The sequence below is a fragment of the Peromyscus eremicus genome, chromosome 7, assembly GCF_949786415.1.
Source record: "Peromyscus eremicus chromosome 7, PerEre_H2_v1, whole genome shotgun sequence".
Classification (NCBI taxonomy): domain Eukaryota; kingdom Metazoa; phylum Chordata; class Mammalia; order Rodentia; family Cricetidae; genus Peromyscus; species Peromyscus eremicus.
Genome location: NC_081422.1, coordinates 40,736,169 through 40,761,296, shown reverse-complemented (window position 1 = coordinate 40,761,296; position 25,128 = coordinate 40,736,169). Strand labels below are relative to the sequence as shown.

Below are 25,128 nucleotides of genomic sequence, written 5' to 3'. Positions count from 1 at the left end.
GAGATCCTGCAGCTATGGTTCCGCAGGATGGGCCCCTTCACAGGATCCAGCAGCTCATAGATGGAGTAGGTGTTGGGGTGGGCCAACTCAAAGCCCTGGATCTGGGCCTAGGTAGTAGCTGAGTTGGTGAGTCCTGGTCTCCCCCTGGCCTCCCCGACCTCACCCCCTGCCCATGTCACTGCCTACACCACTGCACAGTAGCAGCTGAGGGGTGGGAGTCACTTTCCCAAGTGCTGTGGCTGGCAAGGGGCGGGGCCAGCTCAGCAAGGCGCTGAACATCAACACAGCTTCAGGTGGCAGCCCAGACCATGGATTGACGTCTGCATGGCCTTTGGTGGAAACACAGTCCCCAACAGCAGTAGGGCCACAACTCCAGGTCACATCGTGTTTCCAGTTCTCCCTCTCTCCGCAGTGAATGAAACCACTCTGCTTTTTCTCTCCCATCTCTCCGTCACATATTTGTTCCTGTAGCGGCACGTGTCGTAGGGTGGGTGGGTGGTCACTCCTGGTCACCTCAGGCTGTCTTCAATGTCCTTCTTTTGTTTGTTTGGTTTGAGACAGGGTTTCTCTGTGTAGCTTTGCGCCTCTCCTGGAACTCACTTGGTATCCCAGGCTGGCCTTGAACTCACAGAGATCCACCTGCCTCTGCCTCCTAAGTGCTGGGATTAAAGGCGTGTGCCGCCGCCGCCGCCGCCACCACCACCACCCAGCTTCAATGTCCTTTTTTAAATTACATTTTTTTGTGTGTGTTTGTGAGCAGGTATGCGTGTAACTGTATGGAAGTTCTTTCCACCATGTGGGTCCCAGAGTACAAACTCAGGTTGTCAGGCTTTATAGCAAGTGCTTTTACCCACTTTAAAAACAAAGCAGTGTTCCAGCATATGAATCTGTATCTACCAGTTCCTTTAGGAATAGGTACCCACATTACTTCTTGATTCCTGCTACACATACTGACCCCAAAGTACACATATTCTTATATGTAACTAGTTCATAGAGTTCCTCTGAAGGACATAGTCAGGAATGGACTACTCTACTGCACGTTTGCTTGTTTTTGAAAGAAAGTCTCCCATGATCCCGGCTAGCCTATGATCCTGGCCTTCCTCCACCTCATAAGTGCTAGGATTTCAGTCATGGGCCACCATGCCCTGCTTACAAACCCAGTGCTGTATATAGCACATTAATGCTTGCCCCTCCCCAGGCAAATTATCTACCTCAGGGGTTGTAGCAGCTTCTAACAGTAACTCACAAATGAGAATCATGTATCTGGTGAGGGACTGGTTATCCAAATATGAAATCTCTGTATTACTGTAGTTTGGGGTACTGAATCCAAGGCTTACACGAGGCACAAGCTAGGTAAACATTCTACCACTGAGCCATACTCCCAACACTCCAGAAATAATCCTTTACATGAAAAGTGTGTACAAGCTAAGTGTGGTGGTACACACTTTTAATCCCAGCACTCAGAAGGCAGAGACAGGCATATTTCTGTGAGTTCAAAGCCAGCCTAGTCTACATGGTGAGTTCTAGGACAGCTGGAGCTATATAGTAAGACTGTCTCAGAAAAGAAAAAAACCAAGTGTGTATATGTGGTGGTTTGAAAGAAATTGGCCCCCAAAGGACGTGGCACTATTAGGAGAAGTGGCCTTGTTAGAGTAGGTGTGGCCTTGTTGGAGGAAGTGTGTCACTGTGGGGGTGGGTTTTGAGGTCTCCTATGCTCAGAATATGCCCACTGTCACAGTTAATTTTCTGTTTGTGGATCAAGATGTAGAACTCTCAGCTCCTTCTTCAGCACCATGTCTGCCAGCATACCACCATGATGATAAACTTCTGAAACTGTAAGCCACCCCAATTAAATGTTTTCCTTTATAAGAGTTGCCATGGTCATAGTGTTTCTTCACAGCAATAGAAACCCTAAGACAGTACATATACATATATTTATACACATATAATATACATGTGTATATACATAAAAAATGGGCAAAGTCCCTCAATAAACATGAAGATATATAAAGACACTCAACATCATTAGCCATTATGGAAATCAAAATCACAGATTTGTCACCTTCCACCCACCAGAATAGCTGTAATAAAAACAGGAAACACAGACAAGGATGCAGAGAAATCAAAACTTTCACATACTCTCAGGAAGAAATTTGGCAGTTCAACAAGTTAAAACATGGAGGTCCATATGACTTAATGATCTCATTCCTAAGTCTGTGTGTGTGTGTGTGTGTGTGTGTGTGTGTGTGTCACACACACACACACACACACACACACACACCATATATACATATATCTCTAGGAAAAAGAAAATCATCCACCCAAAACCTCGTATATTGATTCATAGCAGCAGTATTTATAACAATCAAAAATGGAAACATTTTGAAACCATCAAATCATCATTAAAGTGTGTGTGATAAACACACACAGAAAGAGTCAAAAGAGAGAAGGGGATGTCACAACACAGACAGAACGTGGAAACACGTGACATGAAGGCAGCCAGACACAAAAGGCCACGTTAGAGGACAGTTGTACTCACATCACATCAATGTCAAAGCAGCATATCCTGGGAGGTGAGAAGCAGGCCAGGAGTTATCCAGGGCAGAGGTAGACGGGGAAGTGACGAGTGACCAGGAATGGACCCGTTTCCAGTATCCACAAGATAACACTACTTGAAAATTCACTGTGCTGATGGCTGCCCAGCTCCATGATGTGTTAAAACACATTGATTCTACACTGAAAGGACCATACCCTGTGTAATTCATCTCAATAAGCTACACGCTTTTCAGAAAACACAAAACTTCTATCCTCACAGCTTGAGTCCCAGAGCTTTAGCTGGTGGCTCTGCCCTTGCAGGCCTGGGTCAAGTTATAGACGAGGGCTGCACCTACGGCCTGCCCGGGTGGCTTCCACTTGCTGCTGGCCTGGGGAAGGCCTGTGTTCACATGGCCCCTGGAGGGCTGCTACAGTGTCCACAGGGAGATCCTTTCTTCACACCAAGCCATCCGAGAGGGCAGTGCAACCATGTCTTTTAGGAACTTTCAGAAGTCGCATGGTTCTGACACATCCTATTGGAGACACAAACTAGCCCTGTTTACTCTGGGAGGGGACTACCCAAGGGCTTGAATACCAGAGAGCAGGGACCAAAAGAGCCACCACAGAAGCTGGCTACCGCACTTGATGCTAATCAAGACAATGATGCTGACATTCACTATATGCAGGCACTTGTAAACGCACAGCAAACCCACGAGGTAGGTACTCTTCCCTCTAATCACAGAAGCGAAGCACAGGGGTTAAGCAGTTCACAGGTCACACTGCTAGCAAAGGACACAGCCCAGAGTCAGCTTCCAGCAGCACAGCACCACTGCCCACCCTTAAAAGACAACACAGTTCTGCTTCCCAGTCTCCCTTCTCCTGTGTGCTGCCCATCTGCATCCCTTAACCAACAGTGGCTGACATTGAGTCTTCATTCGCCACAAGGGCTGTTTCGGCCACCCTAATAGCTGCAGAGTAGAAAATGGTATAATTTGTATTTAGTTAACTGGGAGTGAGGCAATCCACTTACTAGCTATCTAGTTTTATCTATTTTCCTCCTGTTTTCAGAGCTGTCTTTTCCTTCCTGAGCTGTAGAGTTCTCTCATATGGTCAATCCTTCATGTATGCATCGTTTGTTATGCACTCACTGTTAGAGACTGCCAGTGTTTTCTTGGAATCTGCAGGCGTCTTTACCTCTGACATGACCAGCTCTGCTGCAGGGAGAACCCTGCATTATGCAGCAGTCAGAGCAACCACAGCTTGGGGTTTGAGCTGTCTTCAGGCTGTTCCTACCCATCACTTGCTCCTACCAGATTTTATTATTTGCTGGGGGCGCCCATAGGAGCCATGCTCTAGCTTCACACGGCACTACACTTCATCCGGGTCCTTAATTGCTTTAGGTTTGATTGACATGGATCCCACTTCATTTTTGTACATATAATAAGCTGATTTTCTGAGCTTCACTAGACACCTTTCCCACAAACATGTAACACTCACTACCTTATCCCACACACGTTCCAGTATTCCTGAACCTGTTTAAACACTAAATTCTGATTTGCACAGAAGGATTATTACTCCCAAAGATTTTACTCACACAGCTTGCTAAATTAACGAAAACACCAATCACTAATACTTCTAAGACCCCAAGAAGCTCATTTTTCCAAGTAGAATACTCAGTTAGGAAATGATTACAAAAAATAAATATGTGTTTATTTTTTAAAGTAAAAAGGAAACACTGGCTTAGAACAAATCCTGGAATAAAGAAGTCACCGTGTCCTGTCAAAGCCAGCCACAGACAACATGGACACAGCCAAGGTTAGGTGCCTAGTCCAAAGGTCAGAACTGACAGCAAGTTGGTCTGTGTCTATCAGCAAGATGACCATTAGAGCTGGATGTCGGGCTAGCCTACGCCACCGCCGCCACAGCACCACACAGCCGTGGAGAATCACATGTCCTCCACACTCCACTTGTAGGCCAGCTCCTCCACAGCCTTCTTGCTGGCGAGTCTGGCAAAGCGCTTCTGCTCAAAGCCATTGGATCTGCAACCAAGAGAGAGTTCTCGTCAGCCAGAACCCTGCATGCTTCCTTTAAAGTGGAAAGGAAAGGTACGGGAAAGTAGCCAAACCATACGCAATAAAACCAAAGCAACAAAATATACAAGTTAACCTCTTCTCAGTCCCTGTTCAGACTGAGACAACTGCTTCAAACCTTCACTATTCTCTAACAAAGGCTGATACAGCTAGGCCTGAAATCCAGATACTCCAAAGGCCGAGGAAGCAGGATCACACGTTCAAGACCTGCATGGGCTAGAGTTAGTTCAAGGTCAGCCTGAACAACTTCATGAATCCCTGCCTCAAAAAAATAGTAAAATAGCTGGGCATGGTGGCGTACACCCTTGATCCCAGCACTTAGGAGGCAGAGGCAGGTGGATCTCTGTGAGTTTGAGGCCAGCCTGGTCTACAGAGTGAGTTTCAGGACAGCCAGGGCTACAGAGAAACCCTGTCTCGAAAATAAATAAATAAACAAACAAACAAACAAACAAATAAAAGTAAAATGAAGGCTGGGGATGTAACAGTAGTAGAGACAGAGCCCCTGCCTAGCATGTGCCAGGCCCTGAGCTCAGTACACAGTACAAAAACAAAGACTCAATTCACTCTCAGCTGATGTCCACAGGCTTCATAATTTACCATCCAATAACCATGACTGAGTTCTCACTAGAGAGTAAGTAATACAGAAGTCACGGCTGAGTGACACAGACAGATGGGGGGTTGTAAAAGGATCAGGAAGGACTGAGTAAGACACTTTGTGGGAATGGCCCCCAAGCTATGTCTGAATACACGCATTGTGGTGGTATTGTGTTCCCCAAAATATTGTGCACCCTAATAAACTTATCTGGGGTCAGAGACAGAACAGCTACTAGATACAAAGGCTAGAAAATGGTGGCACTCACACCTTTAATCCTAGCACTCGAGGTAGAAATCCCTCTGGATCTCTGTGAGTTCAAGGCCACATTGGAAATGGCCAGGCATGGTGACACACGCCTTTAATCCCAGAAAGTGAGCCTTTAATCCCAGGGAGCAATGGTAGAAAGGAAAGATATATAAGGTGTGAAGACCAGAAACAAGAAGCATTTGGCTGGTTAAGCCTTCAGGCTTCTAGCAGCAGTTCAGCTGAGAGCCATTCGGATATGAGGACCCAGAAGCTTCCAGTCTGAGGAAACAAGACCAGCTGAGAAGTTGGCCAGGTGAGGTTAGCTGTGGCTTGTTCTGTCTCTCTGACCATGCAGCATTTCACCCCAATACCTGGCCCCAGGTTTGATTTTATTAATTAAGACTCTTTAAGATTCCTCCTACATCACATAGACATAGAAACAAGAGCCCTGGCCCAGGCAGGGCTCACTGGTGTGGCCAGAGCCTAGTGTGACAAAGGGAGTGATCACGAGTCAGAACTGGAAAGGCGGGCAGAGCCCAGATCCCAGTGAGCTTAGGAGATCGTAAAAAGAAAAGAACGATTTCATGGGGAAAAATGGGTTAAAACTGCATTTCAGAGAGACCATTCTAGAAATGTGTGGTAAGGAAGATACCACAGCAGCCTGTGCAACGGATGAAGGCAATGATGGAGGCCGTGATACCAAGGACGGCAGCAGGGACCACATGAGAGGCAAAATCAGTAGGACTTCGGCTGACTAGTCACAGCCCAAGGAGGGGTCAGCGGGCCTCATCAGTCAGCATCTGAGTGACCAGATAAATGAGGATGCCACCTCACAGGCTGGAGAGCACAGGAGCGGAAGCAGGTGTAGAGGAGTATGCTCTGTACCTCAAATGTGCACGGGCAGAAGACCCCACCATGAACACACTAGCCTGAGTTAGACTACAGAACTGAACCACGTACACAGAAACTACAGTGGCTGAAGACCTAACTCGGTAAGAGGCAGCCAGAAAGAGATGGAGTGAGAACAGTGGGGGCTACAGATGGAGAAATGAGAAACACTTAAGACTAACAGAGAAAGCATCATTCACAAAGGGGCCAAGACATGATGAAGAAGCAGGAACAGGCCATTACGGAAGCCAACTCGGGGGCGGGGGTCAAGTAAATGGTGAGTGGACCACAAATCTCAAATTCCTTTCCCACCCCACCCTTCTCTCTCTGCACTGCCACCCCTTCCTTATTTATTTTTCCCTTGAGACAAAACATTTGTACACATACAAAATATTACACACACACACACACACACACACACACACACACACACACACACACACACGAAATATCTAGGAAACAAAAAGACTGAAAAACGTACTCAGAAAAGAAGATGAATGAATAATCATTAAAAAAAAAAAAAAACTAGGCTAGCCAGGCATGGTGGCGCACACCTTTAATCCCAGCACTCAGGAGGCAGATGCAGGTGGATCTCTGTGAGTTCAAAGCCAGCCTGGTCTACAGAGTGAGTTCCAGGACAACCAGGGCTACACAGAGAAACCCTGTCTCAAAAAACCAAAACCAGAAAAACAACAACAAAACTAGGTCAGGCAGAGTTCTAAGCTTGGGGTCTAAATAAAGCCAAAGAAATGAACAGTACAGCAGGCATTCGGTGGCAACATCTGGTGGCTATAACAAAAGCCACCTCTGGGTATGCAGCAAGTGAGACTTCGGGAACATCCTCCTGCCAAAGGTTCTGCTGTGTGACCAGCAAAGCTCAGCAGCCAGCTAACCTGCAACCACACATCAAACTTCCCATAAGGCTTCAGTGAATCACTACACACACGTGCAGAGGACACCCTACCAGCCCTGTGAAAGTGCAGCAGCCAGAGGCAAGGTGTGAGGTGTTAAGTGTCCATTGCAGGGGAGACAGGAGTTCAATATAGTCTATATCTGTAGATAAAAATCAGCAGAGAAATGTAACAGAATCTCAATCTCTACAATGTATCACTCCTAACAAATAAACCAAAAGGAAAATAACACATAATCAAAAAATAAAATAAAATAAAAATTTGTTAGCCAGTGATGGTGTCACCAGCATGTAATTTCAACATTCAGGAAGCTATAGTGGGAAGATCTTGAGCTCAGGACCAGCCTGGGCTACATAGCCAGTTCTAAACCAGACTGGCCTACAGACTGAGATCCTATCCCCAAAACGGAGAGGGAGAGGGAGAGGGAGAGGGAGGGAGGGAGAGAGGGAGGGAGGGAGGGAGGGAGGAAGGATAGGTCATCAACAGAAACCAATCCTGTGAATTGAATGTTGCAATCAGCAGATGAAACTTCAAAACACCATTTACATGTTTTTTCCAAAAATGAAAACTGTCTCTAAATGGGTGAGCAGATGGGAAATCTCAGTGGAGATACACAAGCCATCAAATGGGAATTGTGGAGTCACACCAGCTGAGACAAAACACTCACAACTGACAGCAACCGACAGAAACAACTAAGACATCAGAGCACGGGCTCTGCAAACTCTAATGCACCTTAGCCTAACAGGTTTGTATAAAGCACCACCACCCCAAGTAACTGCAGAATGTATACCAAGTGCACAAGGTAGAAGCATAAGAATGTGAAGATATTCTGAACAAAATCCATCATGCATTTCAGAAAACTTTCTCAATATACCACCCAAGTGATTTTCTGATGATGCATAATGAAAACATACCAACATTTGGCAGGTCTGTAAAACTCAGTAAATCTACATGTTACAAATGGCCAATATATGAAAGAATACGATGCATGGGTAAAAGATACAAAGTATAAAAACATACCATGGGGCTGAGAGGCAGCGGCTCAGGATTAAGAGTACTGGCTGCTCTTCCAGGGGACCTGTGTTTGAGTCCCAGCCCCGTATTGCATTCTTCCCGCACACTTACATATAGGCAAAACACCCACACACAAAAATAAACTTAGCCGGGTGGTGGGGGTGCATGCCTTTAATCCCAGCACTCAGGAGGCAGAGGCAGGCGGATCTTTGTGAGTTCAAGGCCAGCCTGGTTTACAGATCGAGATCCAGGAAAGGCACAAAGCTACACAGAGAAACCCTGTCCCGAAAAACCAAAAATAAACAAACAAACAAACAAACAAATAAATAAACTTAAAGGGGGTGGGGACCATGAATTATGTATGCAGTCATGGTGGCACATGCCTTTAATCCCAGAACTTGGCAGGCAGATCTCTATGAGTTCAAGGCCAATCTGATCTATAATAAGAGAGTTCCAGGTGAGCACCAGGACTACATAAAGAGACTCAGTCTCAAAGAAAAAAAAAAGCCACAAGATCATAAATTTTAATGCAAAAGTATCACAAGTTCTTTACATGTTTTGGACCCACCTAACAGCCTTGAAGGAGCTGGCTTTTGTTCTCTGTATTGTACCCCCTTTCCTGCTGCTGACGCAGGCTACACTCTCCTCCTGCACCTCAGCTAAACATGTCACAGCAGACAAATTCAAACAGCTATCCACTATAAGCTAGACATTAATTATATTTGCAAAAAGTTAAATCAATTCTGCCCTTTCCGTTTGTTTGGAAAATAATTGCTTTTCATTAAAACTAATAGTAATTATATTAGCATATAGTGACTATTATTTTTTATAGTGAATAAATGCTTTTAAATATATTTAATTTTAAATGTAGTGGCTATAAATATATATATATATAATTCACATAAATAACAGCTTCTTGGGATCCTCAATAATCTCTTTTAAAACTATGTATTTGTTCATACTGATGCACACACACACTCAAATGAGTGTGTGGAGTAAAGAAAAGATGGTTCTCTCCTACCATGTGGGTCCCAAGACTTGAACTCACACCACTAGGCCTGACAACAAGTGCCTTTCCCCACAGAGCCATCTCACTAGCACAGAGTATGCAAGGGTCCTGAGATGTAAAACTTTGAGAATCCCCATACTAAATGCTAATGTTCTGTGTAGGCAAGGGAAGATGGGATCTGTGACTAACAATAAGCAGAAGCTGTCCTGACAGTCAGGAAGCTTGAGCACACAAGTGAGATACTAGTAAGTAGCTAGATGAGGTGGCAGGGCTGAGACATTACCTGGGACTCCACCTAGGACAGTGAAGAGAATTAATGCTAAAGACATAACACAGAGAAGGCTCCAGCACACAGCCTCGCCCAGCCTCCAACCCTTAGAAAACACTAAACATGACCAATGTTTGAAACAAAGTGTGTTATTTGTCCTGAGCTTTTCAAAGTCCATGGAAAGGAACAGGAGAAATGCTCCCAACCTTAGAACCTCCGATCTCAGGAAGGAAGCACACAAAGCAGGAGGGAGTGAGGACAGCCTAGAGGATCTGAGACAGTGGGCAAAGCCAGCTGTGCTTCCCAGGCCTGTAGTCCCAGAGCTCAGGAGGCGGTGCATGAGTTGGAGGTCTCCTGGCCATGCAGTGAGACACTGTCTCAAAAACAAAACAAAACAAAACAAAACAAAAAGAAAAACAGAAAAGAAAGGTTAAGGCCAGGCAGAAGAAGGCTGGGCAGTTGTGGCGCATACCTTTAATCCTAGCACTTGGGAAGCAGAAGCAGGCAGATCTCTGTGAGTTCAAGGCCAGTCTGGTCTACAGAGCGAGTTCCAGAACAGCCAGGGCTACACAGAGAAACCCTGTGTCGAAAAACAAAACAAAACAACAGGCAGAAGAGAAAACAAAAACAGAGGAATCACATCTACCTGTCCACTCCATCCCAGCGGTATCCAGGCCAGATATTGAATCTATTGGGAGGAGGTGCAGGACCACTGTAGCGAGGCCTCACTAAAGACAGGAATGAGAAAAAAAGAAATTAGCTACCGACATAATTTCATTCAGAGCTGGATGGCAATGGGAGAATTCTTCATGAAAGTTCCTTATAAGTCTCTGCACCCTAAAGGCCTCTCCGCCCGACGCAGCAATCCAAATTAAACCGGGGCTGAGGTGGAGCTCCCACCCAAACAGTTCCTGTTGTTTTGAACCCAAACTTCCAACTGGCATTCCGGCTGAGCCTCCTCTGTGGAAGCTACGTAGTGCCCCCCCTCCCCCGACAACTCTCACCTCGGTCACCTGCGGCTCTGGCAGCCCCGTCTCACCTTTCTTATGCTTGTTCTCCTTGGCCTTATTCTTCTTAATGAAGTTGGCCATTGGGTCCCCCTCTCTCTCTTGTTCTCTCAGCATCCGATCCAGATCTTCGTCGTCGATATAGCGGGCCAGAGGCTTCTGCATCTCCTTCATTGCATCCTCTACATTCTGCTGTTGTTGCCGGCTCTGGGCAAGCCTGGGCCAAAGGAAGCATCCTGGTTGGCAATCTCCTACACTGAGGGATCACTACACTACTCCGGAGAACTCCCTCTTTGTTGCCGCAGAGGGTAACTTAATGGGTAAAAGCCCAGAGTCCCAACTGTCTCATTGAGCACCTGAGGCTCAGCCCCGTAACAGCTTTGTGCTCAGAGGAGTCCTTACCCTTTCCCCCACTGGGCATATAGCTCATCTCGCTCTGAGTCCTTCTCTGCTTTTTTCCTCTGTTCCAGGCGTTCCAGTTTCAGATTCCTCTTCCGACCAGACTTGTCTCGAAATACAGTTTCAGCAAATTCAAACTGAGCTATGAAAGGAAATTACATTTTTAAGGTAAATACCAAACATCACAATCAAATAACATTCTAGCATGCGAAACCAGCTGCTTGGGATCTTTGTGCTGGTAAGAACTCTACAGCCAGGCCACGGTGGCTCCTACCAACACACGCACATGGAGAGGGAAAGAAGCACCTCAACTACTGAGGTGAAACAGCACAAAAACCAGAGCAGAGGCATGGAAGCCATGAAAAGTTGCAGCCAGCAAATACAACAAGCCACACTTACAAAGAGAGAAGACAGAGAGCTATACGAGCCGAAAGTGGCCCTCAACGCTCACGTTTGTACCTCCAACGGCTGTGGTGTCTTGGTCCTGTTTCCTGAGTTCCTGCTGCTCCCGCTGCACATCAGTCACCAACCCAGTTTTCGCTCCGGAATACATGTGTGCAGTCTGTGCAAGAGAAAAGGAATACATGTGTGTAGTCTGTGCAAGAGAAAAGGATACATATGTGTAGTCTGTGCAAGAGAAGAGGATACATGTGTGCAATCTGTGCAAGAGAAAAGGATACATGTGTGTAGTCTGTGCAAAAAAAGAGGAATACATGTGTGCAGTCTGTGCAAGAGAAAAGAAATACATGTGTGTAGTCTATGCAAGAGAAAAGGATACATGTGTGCAGTCTGTGCAAGAGAAGAGGAATACATGCGTGTAGTCTGTGCAAGAGAAGAGGAATACATGTATATAGTCTGTGCAAGAGAAAAGGAATACATGTGTGCAGTCTGTGCAAGAGAAAAGGAATACATGTGTGTAGTCTGTGCAAAAAAAAAGAATACATGTGTGCAGTCTGTGCAAGAGAAAAGAAATACATGTGTGTGCAGTCTGTGCAAGAGTAGAGGAATACGTGTGTAGTCTGCAAAAAAAGAGGAATACATGTGTGTGCAGTCTGTGTAAGAGAAGAGGAATATATGTGTGTGCAGTCTGTGCAAAAAAAGAATACATGTATGCAGTCTGTGCAAAAAAAGAGGAATACATGTGTGCAGTCTGTGCAGAAAAAGAATACATGTGTGCAGTCTGTGCAAGAGAGGAGGCAACAGCCAACACCAGTGAACCAGGAGGCAGCCAGCTGCTTGTATGTCTGATCATCAGTAATAACCAAATCAAACCCTCTGGTTTCATATTCTCATTTTGACCACAGACTCACACCAAAGGGGGAAGCATCAAATCTCATGAAACAGTTTATAGTATCAAATTTTAAAGTAAACAGAAACCCAAACACACAACACATAGAAGAAGGGGCTAAGAACACGCATGCCTTCTTTCTCTCTTTGTAGTGTCCCACACAGTACAGACTGGCCTTGAACTCACTCATGCATGTTTCACAAAGGAAGCTGAAGATTAAAGAAATCAAATTCCTTGCCCAATCTCCCAGACATTAAGTAGCAGAAGTAGGATTTAAAGCTATGATTGGTTTCATGGGGTTCTATGCTCCCAACTGAACTCTGCAAGCTGTAAGCCTCAGCTTATTAGTAAGAAAACAGGTGATGCCTGCCTGTCATATCAGGTAGGAGGCGGCAGGCGGGTCAGAAGTTCAAGGCCAGCCTTGGAGTACACTCAAAACAACAAAGGGAAAAACGGGGAGGCGTTCTGTGGATACTGAGACTTGTGGCATTACAAGGCTATGGTAGGAGCCTCTTGGGAGTCTCTGGTACAAGCCAGGCACTCCTGACCCAAAACTGGAAATCCACAACAGTCCATAATCCAAGACATTCTGAGCATCATTTTGTGCATTATCTGCAACACCTTCAAACCTTCAAGTAGCTGGATAAGGCATCCTCAAGTCTCTTCCTACAAATTCAGCTCAGATGAGTTAGGGCCATGATACCTTCAGAGAGAAGTTCCAGAAGTGCTTTTAACTCATTTACTGTACCACATCTTAACTCTCTGGCTGCAACCTTTTTGGTTTCTGTAAAGCTGGAAAGGAGGAGTCACTCTGATAAAGACACAACTCCTGGAATCCCTACCTTCTTCCCAGGACGGGGACTCCTTCGAGGAGGAGAGAGGTCAGAATCAGAAGACTTGGTTCTCTGTCTTCTCCGGGGTGGAGAGAGGTCAGAGTCAGAGCTCTGGCATCTCTGTCTATTCCGTGGTGGTGACAGATCTGAGTCAGAATCCTGGTGTCTTGAATTTTGTTTTTGCCGTGGAGGAGACAGATCTGAGTCAGAGGCTTTGTGGCAGACACCTGGGTAGAAAGGAGCAGTCAAAGTGTGACCCTGCTGTCTCCTAGGGAAAAGGCTTGTATGAAAGCCTGTGGCTAAGAGAAGCTAAGGATTAAAGAGTGAACTAAGGATGGGATGGTTCAGGAGTCAAGTGAATCTAGTATGTCAGGCCCTGGTTTTGGTCCCCAGCACAGGGGAGAGCCAGGGAGAATAAAGAAACCCCCTTGGAAGAATATTTAAAAGAAATTACCAAGCGGGGGTACAGTGTCTACTTAGTCATCTGATGAAAAAACATGACTAACATGACTAACCAAAGCACAAGGACAGGTGACACAGAGAAGAATAGGTCAGGTGGCTGTTTCCTGGCCCCCAGTGTCTGGTGACTTTGAAAAGCACATGAGATTTCAGACACTCATCTATACATTGGTCCACCACTGCCACTCTGTGCAGAACTGACAGAAGAGCTTGGTCAGCCCTCTGTGGTACGGCAGAGTCAGGAAGGTCTGGGGTATAAGCTGATGTCCTCAGACTCAAGAATAACAAAGCAATTTAATCTTAAAAATTAAAACGGTCGCTAGAACAAATGAAGGAGAAAAACCTTTGCTGCATAGGTCTGTTCTGGATGACAGTGTACTGCTGGCCTACCAGGCCTTGGCAACGGCCACACATTCTGACCTAGGAAACAACTGCTCAGCTTTCTAGGAACCCATCAGTAAAAACCCCAAGAGATCTAAGGTAAGAAATAATCCATAGTTGTTGTTAACAGTATATGGACAGGATGATTGTCAAACATCCTAAGAGCGAAGCTAGAAATAATCCAAAGCATGTAATCTTAGGGAAATGGCTAAGTCAACTTATGTAACATAAGGAAGTTTAAAAAAAAATTACAGTAACATAAAGATATCTATAACCCAGGGAAAACTTTGTTGAGTGGAGGGAGCAAGCAAGATTACGTTCTGCACAGCCAGACTCAACTACACCCAGCATGCATGCCAGGAAGCCCCCAAGGACACTGGCTACAATACTAACAGTGACGGTGTCTGAATGATACAAGTTTATGAAAACCTTCCCGTGTCTATACATTTCTGCAACAAACAGTATTTTTCATTTTTATTTATTATACTGTAAGTGCGCGCATGTGTGCTTGTGAGTGCAGGTGCCCGCCTGTGGAGGTCAGAGGGCAGCATTCAGAGTCGGTTTTCTCCTTTCAGTGCGCTGGTGCAGAGAATGCTTTATCCACCCAGCCACCTCACCTGCCCCAGCAGTGCCTTTTCATGGGGGAGGAAGGGTAAGCAGAAGCACATAGACCTTTCCTCCCTACCCCTGTAATTTTTCTCATTCTCATACTCACAGGGATGCGGCTCCTCTTATGCATAGCCATATGCTCACCTTTGGGATCAAGCTGCTTCTTAGCTCCAAAATGAGCTTTTGCTTGCCGCTTCCGTGGAGAAAGGTCAGAGTCACGCCCATACTTGCTGTCCTTGGAGAGTGATGGGTGGGAGGGTCCCAGCTCCCTCTGGGATCTTTCTGCAGCTTTACTACTTTTGGTTCTGGGCAGTTCCAAATTAGGGGAGTCATGACGGGTCTTCCTGAGATGCTGTGGTTCTGAAGCGTCAAAAGTCCTCCTATGTTGGGCTATGTCAGGGGAGTGGTTATGGGCCCTTCCGGGGGAAGAGATACCTGAGGAACCATGATGACCTCTCCTAGGAGATACACCTGAAGAATTACGATGAGACTTCCTGGGGGGAGAAGCATCTGAGTCATGACGGGCCCTCCTGGGAGGAGATGGATCCGGTGTATCATGACGGGCCCTCCTAGGAGGAGACGGATCTGGGGTGCCATGACGGGCCCTCCTAGGCGGAGATGGATCCGGGGTGTCATGACGGGCCCTCCTGGGAGGAGATGGATCCGGGGTGTCATGACGGGCCCTCCTAGGAGGAGATGGATCCGGTGTATCATGACGGGTTCTCCTAGGAGAGGATGGATCTGGGCTGTCATGACGAACCCTCCTAGGAGGAGATGGATCCGGGGTGTCATGGTGGAAATGTCCATCTTCACTATGGTCTAAACGCAAAAGCAAATAGTCAGATCCCCACAAGTGCTCTGTCACATCTCACTCAGTTTAAAAACACACCCCAGAAACACACATCTCTGAAGCACTTGAAAAGCCTATAACGTCTACTTGGCTCTTGTGCTTAGGGGCAGCAAACCAGCACTCACAGACTACCTAAAGAGTAACTCCCCTCATTTGCCTCCCAAGTCCCCAGTGTGCGAAGCATTTAAAGCACAGTTATTCCCAGTATACCCTATAGTAAGCAGGGCAGGTAATCCATGAAAACAAAGGTTCTGGGGATCCCCTAAGATTAGCATTACCCCAATCCCAATCATTTCACTCCCCATCCAATTCGTTTTCCAGTGAGTCTCTCATTTTCCAACAGGCCAGAGGTTCCTGTTGCTATGCAGCCTAGATCATTTACAGGTTTACCCTCTTTTTCAAAAGATACAGTGACTAAACCTGTACATCAAAATGAAATGTAGTTAAGTACTTAATTCATGTCACTACACTCCCCATTTAAGGGGGGAATTCAACAGGAAAAAAAGAAAAAGAAAAATCAAGCATTAACTGTTATCTACTGTGTAGCAATCCTTTATACAGACTACTTAATTCTCACAAGTCTGGGATGTAAACATCACTAGCCCTACTTTATAAACGAAGTCATTGATACAGAAATCAAGCAATCTGCCAAAGTCATACTGCTAATACGTGGTGAAGTAAATATCTAGAGCTAAACCTGTGTGACTCCAAAGTTCATGGGCAATCTTTAAAAATGTGCCACTGAGGGGAAACACACTGTTTGAGAGTCTAGACTTTCAGAGGCAAAGCAGAACAAGTGTCCTGGCAACTGGGGCATTCCTACATTCCAATTTCTCCTCTCTGTTTCTTGCCATCAGAGCTCCATGGCCCAAATAGAAACAAAAGCTAGGCAGGACCTGATGAATTCGTATTAAACAGATAATTCAAACCAAGTCAACTCCATCACTTTGGGGAATAGCCTATCTGACCAGACTGATGTCAGTGAGGAAATAACAGTGAATCCGTGTATGAGGCCAATCAATCCCATGTATAAAAAGGGAGGAGGTGTAGGACGTCAGGGCGGATATTTCCAGTAACAAACTGAGGCAGGGTAGTAAGAGTAAGGGAGAAGAGAAAGGACTGTGTGTGCATGTACATGTGAGACTTCTTAGACATGCAGACAAGGAAGCACAAGCACATACACACACACACACACACACACACACACACACGCACGCACGCACGCACGCATTTTCTCTCTCTCTCTCTCTCTCTCTCCCTCAGACAAGTAATGAAAAGATGGGGAAACAACAATAAGGCACAAAATAATGGGTCAGACTGAAAAGAATTCCGATAAAGTCGTCATGAGAGCAAAGCTGTCACTCGTGAAGCTAAGTGACAAGGCAATGTACTGAAATGAACTGAGGAAAGAACCACTCATCTATCTAGGGTGCAGTGGCATTTGTGGAGTGCACTGCTTTCCATCGGAGCAGCAGGGTGTTACCTAATGGCACAGAGGCTAACACAGGAAGGCAATCCCCATTTAGGAGCCAATTCTTTCAGCACCTGCGTGTAAGAAATGAGCAAACACCAGGAATCTCCTGAAGTTAAACAGGTCTCAAGAAGTAAGACCCAGCTGGGTGGTGGTGGTACACACCGTTAATCCCAGCACTCGGGAAGCAGAGGCAGGCGGATCTCTGTGAGTTCGAGGCCAGCCTGTTCTACAGAGCAAGATCCAGGACAAGCACCAAAACTACACGGAGAAACCCTGTCTCGAAAAAAAAAAAAAAAAAAAAAAAAGAAAACCCAAGCACAGTGGCCTGGACTGTGAGACCTTGTCTCAAAAGTTTAAAAGAAAAGAAAAACAAGTAGCGGAGGGGGAGACAGGAGAGCCTTATTTATGGAAAAAGGCAGGAAAAGAGAAATATAGACATAAACCAAAAGGACAGAACTTGGGGCCCTGACTCATGTGAGCTTCTTCATTCTAGAACAGTGGAAGCCTGGGTCTCCATGCTCTTCCTCTGTTTCTTATAAACTCCTCCCAAGGTCCTGCTGTCTACCACCTGCTCCCTGTTGTGGTCCAGGGGGTCTAAAAGGCTTCTAAACAGTCATGTTCTGACATGTCAGCCTCTAACTCCCCACGTCCTCCTCCAGAAGTCCTGACACCTTTTCTCACCATATTCTTCATAATCACTGACACAATGAAACAACGCATTCCTCTAGAGCAATGGTTCTCAACCTTCCTAATGCTGCGACCCTTTAATACAGTTCCTCATGTTGTGGTGACCCCAACTATAAAATTATTTCATTGCTACTTCATAGCTGTAATTTTGCGAAGTATCTATATCGTAATTTGTAATATGAAATAATATAATATAATATCTGATAGGCAACCCCCAAGAGGTCATGGCCCACAGGATGAGAACCACTTCTCTAAAGCAAGAACCTATACAGGGACCTACCCTATAAACCAAGTTTAGACTTATCTGCTGTTGACACTCACCTCCCAGAAGCTTCCACTTGGCACTGGAGCGGAAGGCCTCCATCTGCTTTACCTCTTCTGGACGCTCATCCACAAACTCAGCCACCTGTAGGAGTAGGGATACTACAGTTAGGAAAAACACAGAATCCAGCCAAGGAACACTTGTCTCAAGAACCTGGAGCCATAACTGGTCCTGTTCCTAACACACAGTGCCCACACACCCTTGTGTGTGCCATAATGAAACATGCAGCAGTGCTCAGTTATTTTTGTCCCATGAACATCTCACTGTCACTTTGATAACTTAATTGCAGACCTTTCTCCAAAGATAAAATCATTACAAACCTTTCTAGTAATTGTGCTGGCACGTAACTGCCACTTGTAAGTGAAAAGCTCAATTCCTTTTACATTTTTATTTTTCACACACAGTGAGAACACTGCCTTCCTAACTTGCCTATCACTAATCAAAGATCTGGGTCCTTATGAATCCTCTCCTGTGAGTAGTCACAATGATAGGTCTTGAATCCAACTAAAGGGAACTACTGGCCACACACCAAATTATAGAATGTTCAGGGACAGCCTCCAAACTCCCTAATCTATATAAATGATCATGATGACTCATAGACTTCTCCGTGACGGAGAACGCGCCTTTCAAGTCAGTCCACGGTCAGTGTTAGAGCAGTCTTAGTTTTGTTGGTCCCACAGCTACCCTCACATAACTTCGTTTCCTCCATCCTAACGCTAACCTCTCATCCCTTTATTTGAGAGACCTTCAAAGTGGCTGGCAAAAGTAAACTGTAGTTACAGAGAACAGCTGTGCAAGACACTATTTCACAATTATCTTATTCAATCCTCACCATACTCATGCCAAGAAAGACCCAAGGCCACTGACCAGCACACTGTGCCTCAGAGAAATGAAATGAGCGTAGACTGTCAAACTGTAAAAGTGGAATTCAAATCCAGGTCATAATTCCTCTGGACTACTTGTGCTCCCAAATCCCACCATCACTCCTCATATAATCTTCTTCTGAGCTCTATCCCTGGGCACAGAAAGCATGGCTTTAATATAGGGTGAACTGAGACCTGGATCAACTGAGTTCTGTCACTTAGTCTTGGTGTGTGACCTTTGGCAAAGTATTTCAAGTCTCAATGCCCTTATTCCTTTCTTTTCTTTCTTTCTTTCTTTTTGTTTTTTGTTTGTTTGAGACAAGGTCTCTCCGTGAATCTTGGCTATCCTGGAACTCACTCTGTAGACTACATATTTGGGTATACAACTGCTATGGCTACAGAGGAATAGCCTGAGGCTTGGGGGGGGGAAGGTCTAATTGGATGGTGTTGGGAGTTTTGGTAGTGGGTATTTTAACAGTTAGGTGTTATATATGTAATAAGTTATTATAATGGAATAGAGGTGGTAGTAGAATTTAATAATATAAGTGATTGGGTAGTTAATGAAAGCGAAGAGATTGGACCCCCTGCCTCTGCCTCCCGAGTGGTGGGATTAAAGGCCTGTGCCACCACTGCCTGGCTCAATGCCCTTATTTCTAAAAGCAGGGCTCAAAAGACTGTTCTGAAGACTGAATGAGATCCTTTGTGTTCACTTAGCAGTGCTTGGTACATGGTTGGTACTCAATAAACTAAGTCTATCAGTCATTCTTACATGCAGAGAATTGCTTGTTTCTCCTTGTGATCACATGACTCACTTCCACTGCCCATCATGAGAATATCATACCTGAACAGTGCTAGCCTAGAAGATCAAAATTCAGAACCATTTTTGCTGAAAAATTCATCACGTTCACACCACTGCACAGCCAAGTCATTCCTTGGGGGATCATTTGCATAAGCATCATGGACTAAACCAGGATAAACAGCTTTTTACACGTCATTCTTCCCGTGCTCAGCTTTCCCCTACAACTCTATCTCACACTGAGACGCTTGGATCGTTTCAAAGTCCTGACAAGACCCCAAAAGATACGTACCACAGGCAAATCTCCATCCTCTTCCTCCTCCTTTTCCAGCTTAGTGGTAGAAATAGCTGCCCAGCCCACATCATCATCAACAATCCGCATTCTAGATGGGAACAATAAAAGGCTCAAAAAGGAACTCATTCTGGGATACAGGCCTACGTACACTTACCTATTGTTTTACGTTTATTTATTGTGTATGTGTGATGGTATATATATGTACCATAGCATGCATATGGAAATCAGAGGACAACTTGCAGGAGTCAGTTCTCTCTCTCTATCATGCGGGTTCAAAGGATTGACCTCAGGTTGTCAGGCTTGCGTGCCAAGCGCTGAGCCATCTCCCGGCCCCCTATTGGCTTTTAAAGTTCAAAAGCAAGGCGCAGTCTTTGTCTATACGGACTGCTACTGAAAATTCACTCCATCACTGTCCATCTTTTTGTTTGTTTGGTTTTGGTTTTTGGAGACAGGATTTCTCTGTGTAACAGCCTTGGCTGTCTGGGAACTTGCTCCATAGACCAGGCTGGCCTCAAACTCAGAGATCCACCTGCCTCTGCCTCCCGAGTGCTGGGATTAAAGATGAATGCCAACTCCCAGTCCATCATTGTCCATCTTGGAATGAGTCAAATTTCTTACTCTACCAGTTTTCACAAATGCAAACCCCTTCCCCCTCTTAACCAGGGATCTCATTTTCTTTGGTCCCTGGCATTGAATAACTTCCTTGGATGTATATTTCTTGCTCACTGTCTCCTACTCCCAGGCTAGAAATCCCTCTACACACTCTTAGAATGTTTTCATTTGTATTTATCGAACGAGTTAAATCAACTGTTGTATCATTGGTTGTATAAAGCCCACATTCCCATTAAATTCTAAGCTCCAACAGCCAAGGGCTAGGACATTCTTTTATTTGTTGACTTTCCCCTCTCAGACACTGTCACTATGGCTAGGTTCAAACGCTGTCCTCCTGCCCCAGCCTCCTCTGTTCTGGGGTTATAAGCATCTACCACCACATACTGCTGACTAAGGCATTTTTGTTCATCAAGGCCTCTTCAACACAACTGTCATAGGAGATAGTCAGCCCTCCATACCCATGGATTCTGCAACTGCAAATTCAACCAAACACAATTAAAAATACCCAGGGAAAAGAAAATTACCAGTGTATTAAATAGATACAGACTTTCTTTGGTTACAATGCCCTAAGTAATGTAACAATTACTGACACACCATCTGTCTTAGTTAAGGTTTCTATTGCTGTGACAAAACACCATGACCAAAAGGCAAGTTGGGGAGGAAAAGGTTTATCTAGCTTACACTTCAGTAATACTGTTCATCACTGAAAGAAGTCATGACAGGAACTCAAACAGGGCAGGATCCTGGAGACAGGAGCTGATGCAGAGGCCATGGAGTGGTGCTGCTTACTGGCTTGCTTCTCGTGGCTTGCTCAGCCTGCTTTTTTATAGAACCCAGGACCACTAGCCCAGAGACGGCACCACCCACCATGGTCTGGGCCCTCCCCCATGATCACTAATTGAGAAAATGCCTTACAGCTGGATCTCATGGAGGTGCTTCCTCAGCTGAGGCTCCTTCCTCTCTGATGACTCTAGCTTGTGTCAAGTTGATGCACAAAACCATCCAGTACACCATCTAAGTTGTAGTGATTTAAAGAGGATGTGAATAGTTTACCCACAAATACCATATCATTGTGTGGAGGAACTGAAGTACCTGTGGACTGAGGAACCAGTCCACAACTACTGAAAGATGACAGTGCTGTGAAATAATCCTCTTGTACATTGTAAAGATTTATCACTCAACTTGGTTTAATAAAACGCTGATTGGCCAGTAACCAGGCAGGAAGTATAGGCGGGGCAACCAAACTAGGGATGATGGGAAGAAGGGTGGAGTCAGGAATTGCCAGCCAGAAGCAGAGGGAGCAGGAGATGAATGTGCCATGCTAATGAAGGTACTGCCACGTGGCAAAGCATAAAGAATATGGGTTAACTTAAAATGTAGGAATTAGCTAGTAACAAGCCTGAGCTATCATCCAAGCATTTATAATTCATATTTAGCCTCGTGTCAGTTATTTGGGACTGGGCGGTGGGGACAGGAAATGTCTGTTTATATGACAGCATCCAATAAATGTGATTCACACAGATAAACTGTGCTGCAAAGAGGTATTTGAAAAGCCAGGAATGCATGATACTTAATCAGTGTTGTCCAAAGCTTAAAATTTTTTCCCTGCATGGCATTGCTCCTTCTTACAAGGGTGTCAACCACACTGAATGTAGCACCCACCTTAACTGAATATAGGCTCAACTGGTAACACCACAAAGCTTCCATCTCTACATGATGTCATGCTCAAGTTCCAAATGAAGATAAATTTGGGCAAAGGGGGAATTAGTCTACCCACTTCAATGGGCCACAAAATTTTCTCAGTTGAGATATGGGACTAATACCGTTAGATCACAATGCTGCCCCCATAGAGGGTGGTGAGCCACACTTTATATTCTCTAGCACCTTCTCTAAGCTGCTGAACTCCTAGAAAGTAGCAGATCCAGGGCGAGGTGTAAGAATAGGATTAGCTTCCAGAGTTTTGACCTTGTATCCAAAATAGTACCTTCTTAGTAAGCTGCTAAACTTAGAGCCACTGCTCTAAAGTCTAAGAAATTTCCTTTATTCTGTGGGCTGATGTTCGATCTCCTGTCCCAACCTTTCCAGATTCCAGTGGCCAAGTCACTACAGGATATTTCATCTGAAATCTGTCTCAGCACACCTCTCTTTTGAACCTGGAAAGTATATTATTTAAAACAATGTCTACTTCATCACAACGTTCTGAGAGTTACATGGTCGAAGTTTTTGGAAAGAGGCCAGGCACATGATAGGAACTGTATCCATGTTAGTTGTTACTGTCAGTAGTAGCTAAGAGTAACAGGACTTGAATCTTTGATTCCAGGTCAGTTCCTGATACTCTGAAGCCCCCAGAAACAGATTTTTTTGGATCCCAAAATTTTTGTTAAAAAAATGCAAGCACTTGGGGCTTTGCATTAGCTCTACTATTCTCAGGGCGCGACTTTCAGTCTGTTCGAGAGACGATGCAAGGCTACAGAGGCGGGAAAACAGGAAAGTTCTAGCTGGCCTTAACACATGGAAGGCGCTGTTCAGAGGCTGAGGTCTGCGCTGCAGGCGGCGGCGAGAAGCCCGCCCCGGAGCAGAGGAGCTGGGCCTGGGCTCGGGCCGGGGTCGGCAGCGCTCGGAGCGCCGCGCGGACGAGGAGGAGGAAGAGCTGCGGCCGAGGGCGCACCGGGGCAGCGCGACGCCACACCAGTCCACTCACCCCTTGCCACCGGCGCCTCCCGGCTTCGGCCGTTTTTTTGCGCCGCTTCCGAACGGCCTCTGGACCTCCTTCCAGGCCGGCATCTGCCCCAGACAAGTAACGCTTCAGATACTCAGCTTTAGAGAGCAGCGGAGCTGCCGCCATGGCAGCGGCGAGGGCGGGGCAACGGCTCGGCGCTGGGGACAAAATTCTACGGGAAACGGATGGGGGTGGAGCCAGGAGCGGAAGCCCTGGGCTGATGACTGGGTGTGATGACTCTGAAAAAGCCTTTGCAGGATCGGAGGAGGGCGTGCTTGCATCTGGGGCCGCTTCTGCTTTCCTGTGATGACGCATCCGTGCAACGCCCTCAGCCGGCACTGTCCCAGCCGCAGGCCGACTTAACTGGATGCTGCCCTGACGGTTTCTGCGCCAGAGTGGAGAAGAAAAAGTCAGGGCACCTGTGTGAATATGGGGCCCGATCATAACTGTACCAATGGGGGCAAGTTATTGAACGGCATTTTAATAATGGATGCTGTGCCAAATGCTTAGAAGTGCCCAGCACAATTAGTTTATTTCAGTTATTTTTATTGGTATAATGGTAAGTCTGCTGGAACAGGCTTCCAAGTACCATTTAGGGGGAAGTCAAACAAATCCCATCCCTAAGTGTTGTAACTATGAAAAATGGATAGGTTTCATCAAACCTGTATTGACCTTTTCACGTCTGGTATTGCCTCTCAAGAAAATGGTATAAAATCTCCCCAATAAAAATGACATGCTTTTGTTGTCAGTGTGGCAAAGAAAAGAGTCGGGCAGTGGTGGCGCAGGCCTTTAATCCCAGTACTTGGGAGGCAGAGGCAGAAGAGAAAGAAAGCTGCTTCTTCTATAGAGGGTTGTTTTATGAATCTTCACGTGATCCTCACAATTCTGTTTCTTATTCCATCCAGCACTGGGGATTGAACCAGAGCCTTGAACAGGGTAGGCAAGAGTTTTATAGAACTGCATCTCCCATCCTTTTCTGAATTTTGAAGACATGATCTTGCTAAGTTGCCCAGGCTGATTTTTTTTTTTCTGATTTTTTTTGTTTTGTTGTTGTTTGTTTTTTTGTTTGGTTTTGTTTTTCGAGACAGGGTTTCTCTGTATAGTCTTGACTGTCCTGAAACTCACTTTGTAGCCCAAGCTGGCCTCGAACTCAAGAGATCCACCTGTCTGTGCCTCCCAAGTGCTGGGGTTAAAGTCATGTGCCACCACCACCCAGGCTGATCTTGAATTTGTTAACCTTCTGCCTCAATGTCCTAAGTAGCTGGACTACATACCTGTACCACCATGGCCTAGCCTTCAGTTTTATTAGCTTTCTTTATAGATAAGTTTGGAAAAGTACAGGAGCCCACTCATCTTCCTACTGCCAGATTTTGACTTTTGCTAGCAGAGGCCAGCCACATACGGTGCAGGTTATCCAGTTAGGGTTTTTTTGTTTGTTTGTTTTTTTGCTTTGAAACAGGGTTTATCTGTGTAGTGCCAGGATTAAAGATAGAGTGATACAGATTCCCCAGTGTCCGCCTCTGCCCTTCATATGCACACACATCATTACATACATGCACACACACAAGAAAGCTTTGAAGTTTAGGAGTCATTTGCTAACTTGGGCTTCAGACTCTTCATAAAAAACTTCACTTAGTCTCACTCATATAAACTATGACCTTCCCTTCTCACTTCACTCTGATGTTCTCTTTCCCTGTCTGTTACTGTCGGTTCTAGACTAGTTCTACCACTAGACTTTGTTGTTTGTTTTTCAAGACAGGGTGTCTCTGTGTAGCCCTGGCTGTCCTGGAACTTGATGTGTAGACGAGGCTGGCCTCGAACTCACCTGCTTTCATCTGCTGGGATTAAAGGTGTACACCACCACACCTGGCTTCCCTGGCTGAATGGATGGATCCACGCAGGCATCCCTGGCTCAGAGTAGACAAGCATGGTCTGTTGAAATGAATAAAATGCTGCCTCGGACTGCCTAGCGACAGCA

At 45.6% G+C, this 25,128-nt stretch overlaps 1 protein-coding gene across 1 annotated transcript; it reads right to left on the bottom strand.

Moving 5' to 3' along the window:
• Window positions 1–4,223: 4,223 nt before the first annotated feature.
• Bud13 (BUD13 homolog) lies at window positions 4,224–23,328 on the bottom strand. The gene is given in 11 exon segments (XM_059267762.1): window positions 4,224–4,574; window positions 10,203–10,284; window positions 10,596–10,780; window positions 10,966–11,104; window positions 11,422–11,524; window positions 13,093–13,310; window positions 14,677–15,351; window positions 17,865–17,949; window positions 19,817–19,907; window positions 23,133–23,170; window positions 23,172–23,328. Coding segments are annotated over 11 exon segments (1,815 nt in total). The 5' UTR covers window positions 23,277–23,328; the 3' UTR covers window positions 4,224–4,480.
• Between the last annotated feature and the right edge of the window lie 1,800 nt (window positions 23,329–25,128).